This window comes from Falco punctatus (genome assembly GCF_963210335.1).
Source record: "Falco punctatus genome assembly, chromosome: 7".
Taxonomy (NCBI): Eukaryota; Metazoa; Chordata; class Aves; order Falconiformes; family Falconidae; genus Falco; species Falco punctatus.
Window position 1 is genome coordinate 44,742,414 of NC_137587.1, and position 15,738 is coordinate 44,758,151.

A 15,738-nucleotide genomic window follows, 5' to 3' on the forward strand; every position below is an offset into this window, starting at 1 on the left:
TTAGCTGCGAGTGCCCCAAGATTCCCCCCTCTCCCACCAAATCTGTTCCTTTTTTTTTCCTACAGTCTAAAATCAGCCACTTAAATCATCATTTTCCTGAGGTAAAGACCACTGTAGCTATGCATATCTGGTTTGCAAGATTAAAAGTCTGGTGCTTTTTTTTTTAAAAACATAGATAGCAAAAACAGTAGAAGGAAATTACTTTGAGGAGCTTTCCAGTAGTACTTCATGATAGCCTTACTCTTGCAGCACAAACAATAGTAAGCAAACCGGTCTCTGCAGTGATATGAAAGGAAAATGAGGAATGAGCTCATTTATGGAGATGTACACTTGAGCACTGACCATTCTTCAGACCACTTCATGTGCTATTTTTGAGTGGGCGCTCAGGACAATATGAAGTTTACAGTGTAGATGATCAAGTTATACAGATGAGCTGCCTTCCAAGAAAGACACTGCAAGGAGGGTACAAGAAAATTGTCTTTGATACTTAACTACTGAGAAAAGCTTTCTTGCTCCAAGCTGGTGTACCGTTCTTTTATCAAAGTTGCCACGGAAAGAACAATTAAAACCATTCAAGCTGTCAGTAATCATGAGATGTTTGTGACAGTTTAAAAAAATCTAACCAGAAATCAGCAAATCCAAAATGTTGCGTGTCCAGAATAGAAATACACTCACCTGAAAGCACACAAGGAACAGCTAATTTATATAACACAGAAAAGTGTGTCCTAACATGAACAAGTGGAAAGACACTGGATGAGTATTTCGAATTTTTTACCACATAAGGAACACCAGGTAAGAGCATAAAGTGGCCCTTTCCAGATACGCACATATCACAACTAGGGAAAAGGAGAAAGTTGACTCAAAATAATATAAAAATCTTCAAAATATAAATGTTTATTTAGCTACAATATTAAAAAGTACAATATAAAGATATAAAACACAGAGCTTCCATATTAATTCACGTGCTAGAAGAATTAATTGACCAGCCGTAAGGAGGAGACTTCATGAAATTTACAGACATCTTAGCCATAAAGGCTATTTCATCAACTTTCAGACTTGGAATATTGAACAACCATTGCAGAGAACTTGCTCTCCCACATCACCATAACTGGGGGAAAGGGGGGGGGGGGGAGGGAATAGGGAAGAGAGAAAGAAAAGCAAATCATAAGAAATAGTCAGTGCATCTGCTGTTTCTGCAACATAACAAAGAATGCCACCCTATTCCATTATCAACTGTAACCATGGGATTCCCACACAGCACACTCAATGTATTTTTATGGGCACAGAACCGTTAACAATGATTACAAAAACATAAGATTACTGCTTGGGAGCGCATTCATTCATCACTAGCCAGCTTACAATATAGCTGGCAGGAAAGCAAAAGGAATTGTTGCCTCCTAGAACATTTAAATGAGAAGCTAAGCTAGACATGCACTAAGATTGATCGGACTGCTTCACGTGGCATTATATTTTCTGCGTTTCAGACCATTTTACGGCTGCTAAAGCACCACGGGAAGAGTTCAAGTCTTTTACACGGATGAGCGAGTTATCTGCTGGGTCTTCGTATGCTACAGACAATTTTCAGGGCACATACAGTTAAAGTAAGTTCAAACATTGAAAAGGCACTTACTCAACGGTGGAGCACGAGGAGCAGGTGAGGGTGTTGCAGCAGCTGCAGAGCCTGCTGCAGCTGGGGCAGACGAAGCGGTCGCACTGCGTGCACGCCTCCTTCACGTCGGCAGCTCGCACACAGGACGAACAGGCTCGGGATGCTCCCACGGGCGGGACTGCTCGGAAAAGAAGCCGTTAAGGGGCGCGGTACCGCGCGGCGAACGGGAGCGGCGCGGGGCGCGGGCTGGGCGCGCAGCTCCGGGGGCGGCGGGGCCGCGGCTGTGACGGTGTCGGTGGTTCCTGTGCTGCGGGTCAGGCCCACGGAGAGTGCCCAGCGGCCACGCACGGCGGTTCTGCGGCGACCGGTGGAGCTCAGACCTACCGCTTCCTTCAAACACGGCGAGAGGAACCAGGGAGGGACGGAGGGACCCCCCGGGCGGGACCCACACACAGAGACACCCACCACCTCCACCCCCCCGGCGCACCAGGGGCCCGGCCCGCGCTGCCCGGCCCACGCAGCAGCCGCCCGCCCCCGCGGGGCCACTCACCCTTGGCGGCGGCCGAGCGCCTCAGCAGCCGCCCGTCGGGGCCGATGAGGAGCTGCCCGCTCCAGCGGCGCCCCGCGCTGCCGCCCTGGGTCTCCTCAGCCGGCTCCGGCGAGCGGGTGACCGGGCCGGCGGCGGCGGGGCCCTCCATGTACGCCTGGGCGCCCCTGAAGAGCAGCCGCCGGGTCCTCTCTGCGGGCGGGAGAGGCGAGTTAGGGGCGGCCGGGCGGCCCCCCCCACCACCACCGCCGCCGGGCCCGGGCCCGGTACGGCAGCGGCCCCGACGCCCCCCCGCGCCCCGCCTCACCGCAGACCTCCCGCCGCAGCTCCTCGCCGCGCACGCCCCGGCTCAGCTCGCGCGGCCCCACGCGTGTTTTCCGCTGCAGCGGGGCCCCCTCCCCGAAGGGGCAGGAGCGCTTCGGCATGGCGGGCCCGGCACCGCCTCCCACGGGGCCGCCCGCCGCGTCACTGCCGCGCCTGGCCAATGGCGGGGCGGCACGGGGGCGCGCGGGGGAGTGGGCGGGGCGCGCGGGGGAGTGGGCGGGGCGCGCGGGGGAGTGGGCGGGGCGAGCAGCCCGAGGCGCTCCGAGGCCGCTCGGTTCTTCCCGCCGGGGTGCGCGCGGGGCGGGACGGCGCAACGCGGCCCCGGAGCCCGGGCTGGCCCATCGACCCGCTTTCCCCGCCCCGGCTTCCTTCCCGCAGCCGCTGCGGCTCCGTTCGCGGTCGGGCTCCCCCCGCGCTTCCTAGAACTTACCGTAGTGAAAGCCCCTAAAACTGCTGCGGGCAGAGGTCAGGAGCAGTTAGCAGAATAAGAAGGACGTTAGCGGCGAAACAGGGCGGGGGGCGGGAGCTTGGCACGGCGCCTCCGGAAGGGGCAGTTGGTGCCGATGCAGATGAGCTCCACAAGGATATAAATCAGGAGCCTTCTGGCTCCTGTGGCAGGAGGAGATCAGCGACCTCCTACCCAAGCGGCCCCCACCCCGAGGAGGGTGGATCCCGCCCGGGGATCGTGCTGACGGAGGTTAAAACCAGCCCAGCGGGCATGTGTTAGCTTGGCACGGTGAGCGTGGGCAGTAAGGAATGGTTAGAGCGGGCAGCATGGAAGGGCTCACCTTTAGCCAGCTGATGGCTTAAGATAACAGAAACTAAACCACAAAGGCCGCTCATGTATGCAGGGATAAACGGGAACTTCAGCTAACTGCCCAGGAAGGTGAAAAGTACATCTGGAAGAGGCACCAGAGGGACGAGATTCTGAACGTTCCCAAACCTTATGTATATGGGTGACTTCGTCCAGTAAGCGCCCGGCTGCTTGTTGAATCAGGGGAGCGACCCCCCTTGCACCCAGCGCCGCCATAACCGCACCTGCCCGTAACCCTCCTCCAGCTGTGGGGGTCAATTCCACACGTCAAACTGAAACCACCTGCCAAAGCTTTAGGTGTCTAAATGCTGTAGGATCGACAGAACTGTGCAAAAGTGCAAGAATTCACTTTGGTTTTTTGTAAAAAAAAACAGCCAGCAAGGAGGCTGCAGAGCTGCTGCCACAGGCCAGGCCAGGGCAGGTGCCCAGCGAGGCCTCAGGGCTGACACTCGGTTCCAGGTAAACCACAGAGCTTCCCCCAGGCTTCCCACTTCATCCTGTGGCAGGGAATTACTGCAATTAATTTGCTATTTATAGCCAAGCTGTCTATACCAGCCTAGGTACCATTCCATGGATTAAAAGCACCGTGTTCAATCCAAGTAGCAGTCCAGTTACTATGTATATTTTGAAAATACTTTGTTTTTCTCAGGGCAAACATCTTTAAAGCTGTTGTTGGTGCTGCCAGTACTATGTTTTGCAGCATTTAAGAAGGTTATCAGTCGCAAACAGCTGTATTTCTTCCAGGGAGGTGTCTGAATTCAGACCTTCACCTGTATGTACACTAGGATTCTGGACAAAATCACAACCAAGTATAGGAGCGATTTTTTTATCAATGAACACCAAAACCCACATTCCCACTAGCTACTGAACTGCTACTAGTTTGCAGGTACAACACACTGATTTCATACAGATTAATATGATTTTTTTTGTTTTGGTTTTGTTTGGTTTTGTTGGTTTTTTTTTTTCTGTAGAGCTGATCAGCCCAACCTCGTGGTCTGCAGAGTGGAAGCTATGGTTGTAATGCACAGTAAGTCACAGAAATCCCTTCTGAGCTCTAACCTCCAAAGCCTGACTCCTGCCATGCCTTCTCTAGCCACAGAGATTCCTACTTTGGCTTTTTCTGCATGTACTTGCAAATGAATGCTTAAAGAGGTTCGGCAATTTTCCACTGCACATCGAAAACTCTCCGTCTTTTTTTTCTCTCTAAGGAAATTTCTTTGTAAATATTCATTAGATAGACACTCCGATGTCCCTGAAGCTCTTTGGGGATTATGGGTGAATCACAATGTAATCCCACTCAGATGGAGCCCTGTCAGGACAGAGGGAAGCAGATCACTCATTTCCTTGGCATGGGATCAGTGTGGATGCAACTTGAATGTCTGAGAACTTGACGAAATAGAAAGAAGCTAAAAGTGTTGTTTTACTTTTGAAGGAGTGTTCTGAAATGCTGATCTCAGAATATTAAATTGTATTGGATTTGCATGGCAAGGTTTTGGTAGTTGGGGGGCTACAGGGGTGGCTTCTGTGAGAAGATGCCAGAAGCTTCCCCCACATCCAATGAAGCTAATGCCAGCCGGCTCCAAGGTGGACCTGCCACCCACCAAGGCCAAGTTAAACAGCAACCGTGGTACTGCCTCTGGGATAGCTTATTAAGGAAAAAAAAACCCAAAACTGCACCGGCAAGAGGAGTGAATGTGAGAGCAACCACTCTGCAGACACCCTGGTTAGTAAAGAAGGACGGAGAGGAGGTGCTCCAGGCACCAGAGCAGATTCCCCTGCAGCCCACGGTGAAGCCCATGGTGAGGCAGGCTGTGCCCCTGCAGCCCAGGCAGGTTCATGGTGGAGCAGGTATCCCCCTGCAGCCCAGGGATGACCCCACACCAGAGCAGGTGGGTGCCTGAAGGAGGCTGTAACCCAAGGGAAGCCCACACTGGAGCAGGTTTGGGCAGGACCTGTGACCCCACAGGGGACCCAGGCTGGAGCAGTCTGTTCCTGAACTGCACCCCATGGGAGGGACCGACCCTGGAGCAGTGTGTGAAGAACCGCAGCCCGTGGGAAGGACTCACATTGGAGAGGTTCACAGAGGGCTGTCTCCCATGGGAGGGACCCCACGCCGGAGCAAGGCAGAGTGTGAGGAGGAAGGAGCAGCAGACACAACGTGTGATGAACTGACCGTAACCCCCGTTCCCCATCCCCCTGTGCTGCTCAGGGGGAGGAGGGAGAGAAATCGGGAATTGTTAAGTCTGGGAAGAAGGGAGGGATGGGGGGAAGGTGCTTTTCTTATTTGAATGGTAGTAAATTGAACTATTTTTCCCCAAGTCGAGTCTGTTTTGCCCATGGCAGCCATTGCTGAGTGATCTCCCTATTGTGACCCATGAGCCTTTTGTTGTATTTTCTCTCCCCTGCCTGGCTGAGGAGGGGAGTGATGGAGCGGCTGTGGTGGGCACCTGGCATCCAGCCTGGGTCAGACCACCGCAGAAGTAGATTTGAAAGTGAGCAGCATGTGCTGCAGTGGTGCTGCTGGTGCTGTCACTAACAGGTAAGTTTAAGGGCACTTTCCCCGAAGGCTGATTACATTTGACATGTGCCACCACTACCCCACTGCAGGGCAGATGCAAAATCTTCTGTTGCAGCCATCTGAGTCAGTCTCAGGTGGTGACATCTCTTAATTGCTTTGCAACCCTCTACCTTAACAACATCTGTTACTGATCAGCTATTTCCTATTTGTAAGCTATGAAGGAAAATTATTCTGTCTTAGCATGCCTTAGCATCCTGCAGGGAGGGAACTGGTTCGTATGCCAGTCTGTTGACTTGTTACCCAACAGAATGATTCTAAGTATTAGTTTCATAGCAGTAAGCCTTGAGGAAGATGCACCGGTGATTTGGAAGTAGAAGAAAGCTGAGATCTGGTCTGGCAAAGCTTGCTGGCACTGAGCATTCATGAAAATTAATGCTGATGATTTCCCAGGTTAGTTAATGAGATTGTGTGTTATGTTATGCGGCTTCTGAATGTAAAAAAGCAGCCCAAACAAATCCCAAACGACTAACAAAAATTGTGAAATTCTGGTTTATCCTTGAAAACATGTTTGTGAAAAAAAAGCAGGGAATAAAAATGAGTCTTTTTCTTGCCACTTTGCTTCTCCTGTGCCTCTGTGAAAATTACAGACAAATTGCCTGTTGATAGCTTTGTCACTTACAGAACAAAGAAAAATTGCATTTCATTTCTTTCAGTAGTTTCCATTTGCAGTAAGCAGATTTAAAGACCAAAATAAAGACCAAAATGACTGTGATCGCTAGGTCTGTGTTTCCTAATATTCTGGTTCTACCAGTGCTTCAAGAAAGTCAGGGCAGGCACCAAAGGACTCTGGCCATAGTTAACCTTCATTGCTTCTAGCAGTTTAATGTTCAGAAGTTTTCTGAGCCAAAATTTCCATGTGGATCTTAATGATCAATAGCTGTCAGTAGGCCACCTCTTCATTAATTTGTCCAGCCCCCTTTTCAAAATCAGCAATGTTTAATTTTCTATTTTGTCTAGCAAGGTCTGTAATTTAGCAATATATTACTTTAAAAAAGATGCTTCATCAGGTTTGTTTTCAGTTTGCCTCCTGTTAATTTCCTTGGGTGTTGCCTTTGTCTGGTTGTATAAAAAATAATGAATAAACATTCCCTATTGACTCTCTGTGTAACACCCGTGACCATAAAGACATCTGCTCTAGCATCTGCCTTCACCTTTTATTCAAGCCAAAATATTTTGCCATGATGAAGCACTCCCTTGCAGCGTGTCCCACCCCACATCGTCCATGCCACGTCCTGGTGCACGGCACGGGAAGCCTCGAACGCAGACCAGTGCTCTGGGGAGTGCCTGGAGTGGGTGAGGAGGAAGGGAGGGAGCCCCAGGTGACTCAAGAGCTCAGGGCAGTGGGGGACGAGGTGGCCGAGTGCCCCCAGCATGCCCAGGCTGCAGGGCACAGACAGCCTCAGACAGCCTTTTCCATACCTCTCACAGTCTCTAATGCCCTTCCTGAAGCTGGGTGGCCAGCGCACCTGCTGCGGGCATGCTGTGCACCCAGACAGCACGAATCTAAAGGTGTTTTCTTCTTGGTCCCTTCCCTAGTAATTCCTAACATCTGATTTGTCGTTCTGATTACTACTGAAGTACCAAACTGATGCTTTCAGGGAACTATTCATAAATGGTTCACAGCATCACCCCCCTGAGTGCTAATCACTTAATTCAGAACCCATCACTCTAAGTATGTAACTGAGATTATTTTCCCCCCACGTGTACTGCACACTTACTGATACTGTCAATTTATTGCCTGTTTGGTATCATCACAGCCTTGAAAATACACAGCTGTAGCTCTTCCTACTTGGCTTTTGGATTTGACTTTTAATAATAATGCAGCAGCAAACACTGATACCTCACTGCTCATCTTCCTCGGCGTACTTATAAATACATTGAATTGCTAGAAGCTTCCTCAGGTTTACCAATACACAGTCCTCAGGATCACACTGACCCCTTTGTAAGAACTGGCATTGCATCCGTTTTGCACTGAGACCGATATTAGTAAATATATCACATTCAGACCTGAACTACAATAGACTTTGCCTATAAAATGTGTAGATTTAGATCTTAAATACTCCAGTAAGCAATTCTGGATTTTAAGATTTTTGTTTCGGATCCATCTGCAAGAAAATCATAATAAATGTTTGCCTGTCAGCACTGCTTCCAACTACTCCAAATTGCAGTTAGAAATAAACATGCAGACTAGAACAAAAGTCACAGTGTAAATCACAGACATTGCAAATCAAGACTGCAGGGTTTCTTGAAAGGAAAAGCACTTACAAGCCTGGAAAAGAGCAAACTGAGGAGAATTCTGCCTTCTGTTTTAGGCAGGGTCAGACCAAATATCCACAATGTCCAAATGGGCTTTATGAATCTAAATATTCATCAGCCTCCTGTCTTCCCCTCTGTGCCTTGTTTTGCAAGCAACCTTTATCCATTTACCGTAACAAGTTAGTGTTCCATTTTAGGAACAGGTGGCAGCTAAATAGCAATCCAGGAGATTATATTAGCTTTTGAAGTGTTCCAAATGCCTAATAGTACATTCCTGTAAGCATCGGAAGGGCCTTAAAACCACGTTATCTTTCCCTCCAGCTTTACTTATGCTGGGGTGCATCAAAAGAAGTGTGACCAGCAGCTCAAGGTTGCTGATGCTCCCGCTCTGCTCTCGTGAGACCCCACCTGAACTACTGTGTCCACAGCATAAGGACATGGACCTGCTGGAGCCAGTCCAAAGAAGGGCCACGAAGATGCTCAGAGGGCTGGAGCCCCTCTGCTATGGAGCAGGCTGGGAGTTGGGGCTGTTCAGCCTGGAGAAGAGAAGGCTGCGGGGGGACCTGACAGCACCTGCCAGTGCCCAAAGGGGCCGACAGGGAAGCTGGGGGGGGCCTTTTAATAAGGTTGTGTAGCAACAGAACAAGGGGTAATGATTTTAAACTAGAAAAGGGTAGATTTAGATGAGATATGAAGAAATTCTTCCCCGTGAGGGCGGCGAGGCGCTGGCCCAGGCTGCCCAGAGCAGCTGTGGGTGCCCCATCCCTGGCAGAGCTCAAGGCAAAGCTGGACGGGGCTGGGAGCAACCTGGGCTGGGGCGGGGGGGTAGGGGTGGGGGGGTGGTCCCTGCCCGTGGCAGGGGATGGAATTAGGTGATCTTTAAGGTCCTTCCCAACCCAACCCATCCTATGGTTCTCCACGTGCTTGTAGTCAAAATTCCCCATTTATTCTATTCTTTAATTATTAGGCCATTTAGAAAGAAATCAAAAGGAATAGACGTAGACACCCGAGCATACTTCACAACATCTAGAGGTGGGACTCTGTCTCTTACACCACTTTAAATAAGGAGCTTCCTTAATGATTCCTCTCAATTTGTACTGATATAAAAAGAATGAATTTTGGCCAACTTGCTGGTTCTTTTCTAATGTTTTCATGCTAAACTGTTGAGAGGAATATTCTGGAAATTCTTTAAAGTGGAACACATATTCTAGTAGCTGATGTGCATGTGCAGCCCCTGTTAAGCTGGTATCAGGACGCACACACATCCTGGTAGGACTAAAGCACCATGGGCCATGCGCTCCGTCCCACTGTACAATCCTTTCTGTGCTCTGCAATACAGATTTGATGATTAAAAAAACACTCCTTGAATAAACCTGCTTTTAATAGAATAGCTTGGGGCCATTTCCTTTCTTCCATACTGTTTTCTTTTTGCATACTACGGTAGCACATCAGCCTTCAACAGACTTGTTTACAACTCGGATCAAAGTGCTACACACCCAGTTCAGATGTTATCTATTTGCAAGTGCATGTCATTTTACTATGACTCGTTAGCAATGGAGTTCATGTCCTCATCTTGATGAGTTGGTTCGTGCATCAAAAAATGTTTGATAAGCCAGTGATGCACAGGATTAAGGGCTGGCTCTTGAAGTATGCTGCTAGTAAGCCGGGGTTCTGCCACCTTGGCACGGCACACAGTACTCGCTCTTAAATTAGCATGGCGTGCTTGAATTTCATGACATGTTACTATTCTGCCAGCTATGAGCTACACCAGTTCTGTTCAACAGATCAAAACACTCGAAGGTCCCACTTACACCAGAGGGCACTCTCAAGACTATAAACTAGTTTTGCTGTTGCAAAGATTGTCACTGTTCTGATGACAACAACGTGCAGGGTTTACAAAGAGGCTGCTTTCTCCAAGTTTTTTTCATAGTGGTTGTTCCTGGCCTTTCCAGTTGTGTGCCTTCATTTCTGCTGCACACGGTTTCTGTTTATTTTGCCTCTTTCCAGATTATTTTAATGTATCAACAAAAAAGAAAATCAAGCTCTGACAGTGATAACTGCCATTCCTGACCTAACATGGTGCCACGATGTTCCGGTTTCTTTCTCTGCCGGTAACATTTTTCATTTAATACTTGGTGGTGGTCCTAAGAATTATTTAAATCTGTGTCCAAGCGGTGCTATTCCATTATTCAATGTGGACTTACCTGGGAGAGGCTGCAAGTACCTCTGCCCTTTGACCAGCCCCACACAGCACATGGAACATCCTCTCCCTCACACAGCATGGGAAGGGCTGGGCAAAACCTTCCTCCCGCCACACTACAGCTGCAGCCAGCCCTGGTCTTGTTATTTTGCTGTGGAAGTGAACTCTTGCTTTGAGGCAGCTTTGTGTGCTGTTGCCCTGCACGCTTGCCTTTACCCCCTCCCTCAAGCAGCTGCTTAGCTGGAATAACTCGGGGTACATCCATCCAGCTCAAAGGGACTATGTCAGCACACGCTGGCAAAGAACTTGCCTCTCTGCACTATGTCTAATAAACAATTCCCCAGCAGCAGCCCACAAAGTGTGTTTATTTTAAGTATGTGTGGTTGTATTGTCAATCCTGAATAAAAATCTCTGTCCAGAAAACAGAAGCTGCAGAGAGTCAATGTGAGTCCTGGAATGCTGCCAGGATAGCATGCCACAGCTACAGGGCCCATCGCTTGGGATAATGTGGAAATTTTCTTAGTACAGCCTTTTCGGTTGGAATCTGTTTACACTGGGAAGTCTTGAAGGCACTAATTCACTTTGCTGTTTGCTGAGCAGTTTGCATGAGGGCTGCGATAGAAGCTACAAAAGTAACATTCAGTCCTAGGCATTCAGAGTGCCAATTAATAAAATGAGACCTTTTTTGTGCTGCTGGCATATTTCCCCTAGATGCAAATCATCAATACATTTTGCGTAAGGCTCAGGCTTCCATCAGTACCAGCTTTGGTATTTTAATTACGTAGTCTGGTGCAAATCAATCTCTAATAGACAAAATGTCTTATCCCATTTGTAACACCTTAATTAGCTAACATCTTTTATTTCTTCCACTTGACCTCTTTTTGATGTACATGAATATGCATTACAACTTATTCTATATATTTACACTCAGTATGTTCCTGCCATGTATATCACACAATCCCAGCATGGTCGGGGTTGGAAGGGACCCCTGGAGATCCCAGCCCAACCCCCTGCTAAAGCAGGGTCACCTACAGCAGGTTGCACAGTTGCATCCAGGTGGGTTTTGAACATCTCCAGAGAAGGAGACCCCACAGCCTCTCTGGGCAGCCTGTGCCAGTGCTCAGTCACCCTCCAGGTGAAGAAATTTTTCCTCATACTCAGGTGGAACTGCCTGGGTTCCAGTCTGTGCCCATTGCCCTGTTACTGGGCACCACTGAAGGGCCTGGCCTCATCCTCCTGGCACCTGCCCCAAAGATACTTGTACACATTTATAAGGTCCCCTCTTAGTCATCTCTTCTCCAGGCTAAACAGCCCCAGCTCCCCCAGCCTTTCCTCACAAGGGAGATGCTCCAGTGCCTTCAGCATCTGTGTAGCCTCTGCTGGACCCCTTCCAGTAGCTCCCTGCCTCTCTTGAACTGGGGAGCCCAGCACTGGACACTGCACTCCAGGTGGCCGCACCAGGGCAGAGCAGAGGGGCAGGCCACACTCCTAACACACCCCAGGATCCCACTGGCCCCTTGGCCACCCTGACACACTGCTGGCCCATGGACAACTTGCTGTCCACCAGAACTCCCAAGTCCTTCTCTGCAGAGCTGCCTTCCAGCAGCTCAGCCCCAGGCTGTGGTGGTGCCTGGGGCTGTCCCTCCTCAGGTGCGGGGCCTTTGTTGAACTTCATTAGGTTCCTCTCTGCACAGCTCTCCAGCCGGTCCAGGTCTCGCTGAATGGTAAGAGGCTTCTGGCGTGTCAGCCGCTCCTCCTCGTTCTGTACCATCAGCAAACTTGCTGAGGGCACACACTGTCCCTTCATCCAGGTCACTGATAAGCTGAACAGGACTGGACCCAGCACTGAGCCCTGGGGAACGCTGCTGGCTACAAGCCTCCAAGCAAGACTGCATTCACCTTTTTTCTTTTAAAAAAATCCTTTTTTTTTTTTCCTGCATGAAAATTTCAGAGAAGGTATTGGTGTGACCAATTGTATCTTCTTCTACTGTATTGTTCCTATCTGCAAGATTTGGAAGACTTTCAGACTGATGCTCAAGATGTTCAGTATTGCTTGTGTTTCTAATACTGATTCTTTATCACTACCTGAACTCCAGGAAGGACTACCTATATATACACCAATAGATCACCACTGAAACCGAGGCAAATACAGAAGTGTACCATTGGCACTGAATAAGTGACCGAGAAACGGAGGAGAGTAGCCCGACATTTCTCCTAGCTCTTCAAAATTCACAGCCCTCAAGTGTCCGTCCCAGACACTGGTCATTCTTTTGGCCAAGTACAGCACCCAGCACACGAGCTTGCTGCTGTTTTATTCCAACTTCAGTTCTTCTGGCAAAGCTGGAGCTGCTTCTTCGCCCAGCCCCCTGTTTCTTTCAGTATCCAATATAGGCAAGAACAGATCCCTGAAGGTATATTCTTACTTTTTATGCAGCATATATATCTACTTAAAATCAGTGGACCAAATCCTCAGGAAATGGGTTTGATCTCTTAGTTACCTTTTCCAGTAATCTTCTTTACAAGCTATAGATAGAAACTTAATGCTGTTTCAGAATGGCAAGGCAAACCTTTTATAAACTTACTCAGTAAATGTCTTCAAACTACATTTTATCTCACATGGACATGATTATGGCCCCACTGGTACAGATATAAATTGCATTCCTGAATCCTGAAATAATGGCTCTATGCAATTGCAGGGCAGGAAGAAATGCTTCTAAAAACCATTCAATTTGTGAGTGGTGTTATCTGAGAACTGAAAAATTAGTACTTTTAAAGGAGGCACTGAAAAAATTTTGTCGACAAGCAGAGAGTTAGTAGTCTAGATCAGGGGTCCTCAAACTACGGCCCACGGGCTGGATACGGCCCCCCAGGGTCCTCAATCTGGCCCCTGGTATTTACAGACACACACACACACCCTGGCCTGCCAGGGGTTGGGGGGGTGGGAAACTAAGCAGCCACAGATGACTGCCTGCCACTTCATCCGCATGCCCACCCCCTGGTTAAAAAGTTTGAGGACCCCTGGTCTAGATGAAGTAGTTTGCAAGACTTCAGCAATGTTTTTGAGGAAAGGCTCACTACAAAAAATGGAGGTAAATGCAAAATGGACTTAAAAATAATGAGCCCCGCGTAGCTTGGATAATAGCTGATTTTATAAACAAAGGAAATGGAGTTGTTATCATCTATTTAATAGACTTCACTAAGCATTTGATATAGAACCATACATGGAATAATTAGTTACTAGTTAGGGATTAGTATAAAGTGAACAGAGAGCTGGATAAGGGAAGACAGAGTGGCTGACGTTCAAAACCTGTGTATTAGCAAGCAGTGCAGCACTACAGGAACAAATACGCAAAGCAGTTGGTACCCAGGACCCAATATCCACGTTGTACGTGGAAAGTTGCTTCTGCCCAGCTCTTGTCTAGTCCCATGGACTGAACTCTGATTGGCATCTGGAACATAGTGGGGGCACTGCTGGAGAGCATCTCTTGTTCAATTTCATGAGAAAGGAACCCAGTTTCTATGCTGGGTACACTACTACATAGTGCAAACCAAAGCGTAGAACAGTGATAACAGTCGTGGCAGAGCAGGATGAAGCCACCGCAAGGGCACAGCCTCAATGGCTGGAAAAACTGAAGCAGAAGGAAACTGGAGTACAAAACACAAAGTTCAAAATATATGAATCGCCTGGTTTTGACGCTATATGATGCTAACTAAGCAGTGAAGTTGTAACTGTAGCACCGATGTGCATGTCACTGTGCCATGGGACTGCAGCTTACCTATGGCAAGGGTGATTCTTGCAACAAGGATCTTCTCCCCAGTTCTCCTTTTCTTTTTCACCCATTTACTAAGGACACAAAACATGCTATTACAACGGGTGCCAGTGGACATTTAGCACGAATCAGTGGTACTCACCACCAACATGAGTAATGGGAAATAACCTCCCTCCATCTCCAGGCATAGCCCAGTAGGCCATCTGCTTTATTCAAGATGCAAGAGCATCACTGGCTCATAGTCACCCTGGCCTCTGCTGTAAACCTCAGGTCCTTTATAGCAGAGCTGCTCCTCAGCCAGGTGCCTCCCAGGCTGTCCTGAGACATGGGGAACCCTGAGCTTCTTCCTGAGCATCATGAGCTTTCTGTTGCCCAGCTCTGAAGCTTATCAAGGTCTTTGCCATTTGTTGTCAGCCACGCTGGAATTCAGAACTCAAAGGACAGGTTTCCATTCATTCCAGAGCACTGCACTATTTTAAGAATCTCAGTGGAAACATAACTCTAAATACAACAGGTTTCTAACTGGGAGTTTCCTCATCAGAAGCAAGAAACACCGTTTTATGAGCGACTGCTAATGCATTGTATTTACCAAGTTTGTCATTGTCAGACTCACCAGAGGCTGACTCCAGCACCCCTTGGCATGGGTCTATCTCCATTTACAGCCAGCCCAGCTTCCACAAACCTCAGCGGCAAACACCGTTTCCACACAGTTGAAGAATCAGGCCCAGTTAGCATTAAAAGTTTTGTCTCATATAGGGCGAGATGAAGATGGACACTGCCACCTCTGCTGTAAGGCCATGTATAGTTGACTATATTCAACAATCCTTAAGAAAATACGTCTCCAGTGCTTCTGCCCAGGGTATTTTAAGGATTTCAGCAGCCACCTAAACTGTCTGAAGCGCTCTGCCACTTATCAAGCACTGTAAAGGCATCTCCTGAAACCCAACACTGTTGTCTGAGGCGCTATTTACAGGACTGTAATGTAAACTCTGGTGTATGTACTCAACTTCTAAAAGGTAATGCCTGTCAAAGGAAGGGTACGCTATCTCAAGATTGCAAAAACATTTGAGTAAGTGTTACATTTTTTCTTGACAAAGACATTCCCTTGCCAAAGGCATTTTGCAGACAGTGATACAATTTCTACTGTTTCCAACCACTGAAAAACACAGCTGCTCATCAAAACTTTCTATATTAAAGGAAGCTATAAAGTGTACGTGCTTACAGGAAGACCTTCTTGCCTGTTTGTTAGCTTTTTTTTCTTAAAGTCTCTTAGGACTGATGCATAGTCTTTACTCCAAAAATGTAAAGATAGTAACAACACATGAAGCTATTTCAGAACAACTGATATCCTTTGAGTTTTTAAGAGATTAAAAGGCAAAGTCTTGAAATCCTTACATAGATTTTACTTCTTTAATGCCTCACTCTATGGCTCACATCTACAAAGATAATTTTTTACTTTAAATTTGAGTGATATGTAAGGGTTCAGCCAGCCCCATCCAAGAGTAAAAGGTGTTCCTTACAAAGCTTGTTTGTGATGGACCTGTGATTTGGGAAGATCCCATTCTCCCATCTCCCTGAAGCAGGCTGTACAGTACCTCTTCTCACACACCACGAACGCCATGCAGCACTGTGATGATCAA

General features: G+C 48.2%; 1 protein-coding gene across 1 annotated transcript; it reads right to left on the reverse strand.

Annotated features, from left to right (window-relative positions):
* Positions 1-870: 870 nt before the first annotated feature.
* Positions 871-2,623, reverse strand: SIVA1 (SIVA1 apoptosis inducing factor). Its single transcript, XM_080397340.1, has 4 exons — positions 2,464-2,623; positions 2,160-2,348; positions 1,631-1,787; positions 871-1,108 (listed from the first exon to the last, which is right to left on the reverse strand). The coding sequence occupies exons 1-4, from the start codon at positions 2,579-2,581 to the stop codon at positions 1,051-1,053; spliced, it is 522 nt and encodes a 173-aa protein (XP_080253466.1). The 5' UTR covers positions 2,582-2,623; the 3' UTR covers positions 871-1,050.
* Positions 2,624-15,738: the final 13,115 nt, after the last annotated feature.

What these genes read in the sequence shown, in the direction of transcription:
- SIVA1 (XM_080397340.1), bottom strand. Translation starts at nt 2,581, where the DNA reads ATGCCGAAGCGCTCCTGCCCCTTCGGGGAGGGGGCCCCGCTGCAGCGG. An exon ending in GCGCTCGGCCGCCGCCAAGG is followed by an intron (nt 1,788 to 2,159) that starts GTGAGTGGCCCC and finishes TTTTCCGAGCAG; the next exon opens with TCCCGCCCGTGGGAGCATCC. An exon ending in TCCTCGTGCTCCACCGTTGA is followed by an intron (nt 1,109 to 1,630) that starts GTAAGTGCCTTT and finishes CCTTTCCCCCAG; the next exon opens with TTATGGTGATGTGGGAGAGC.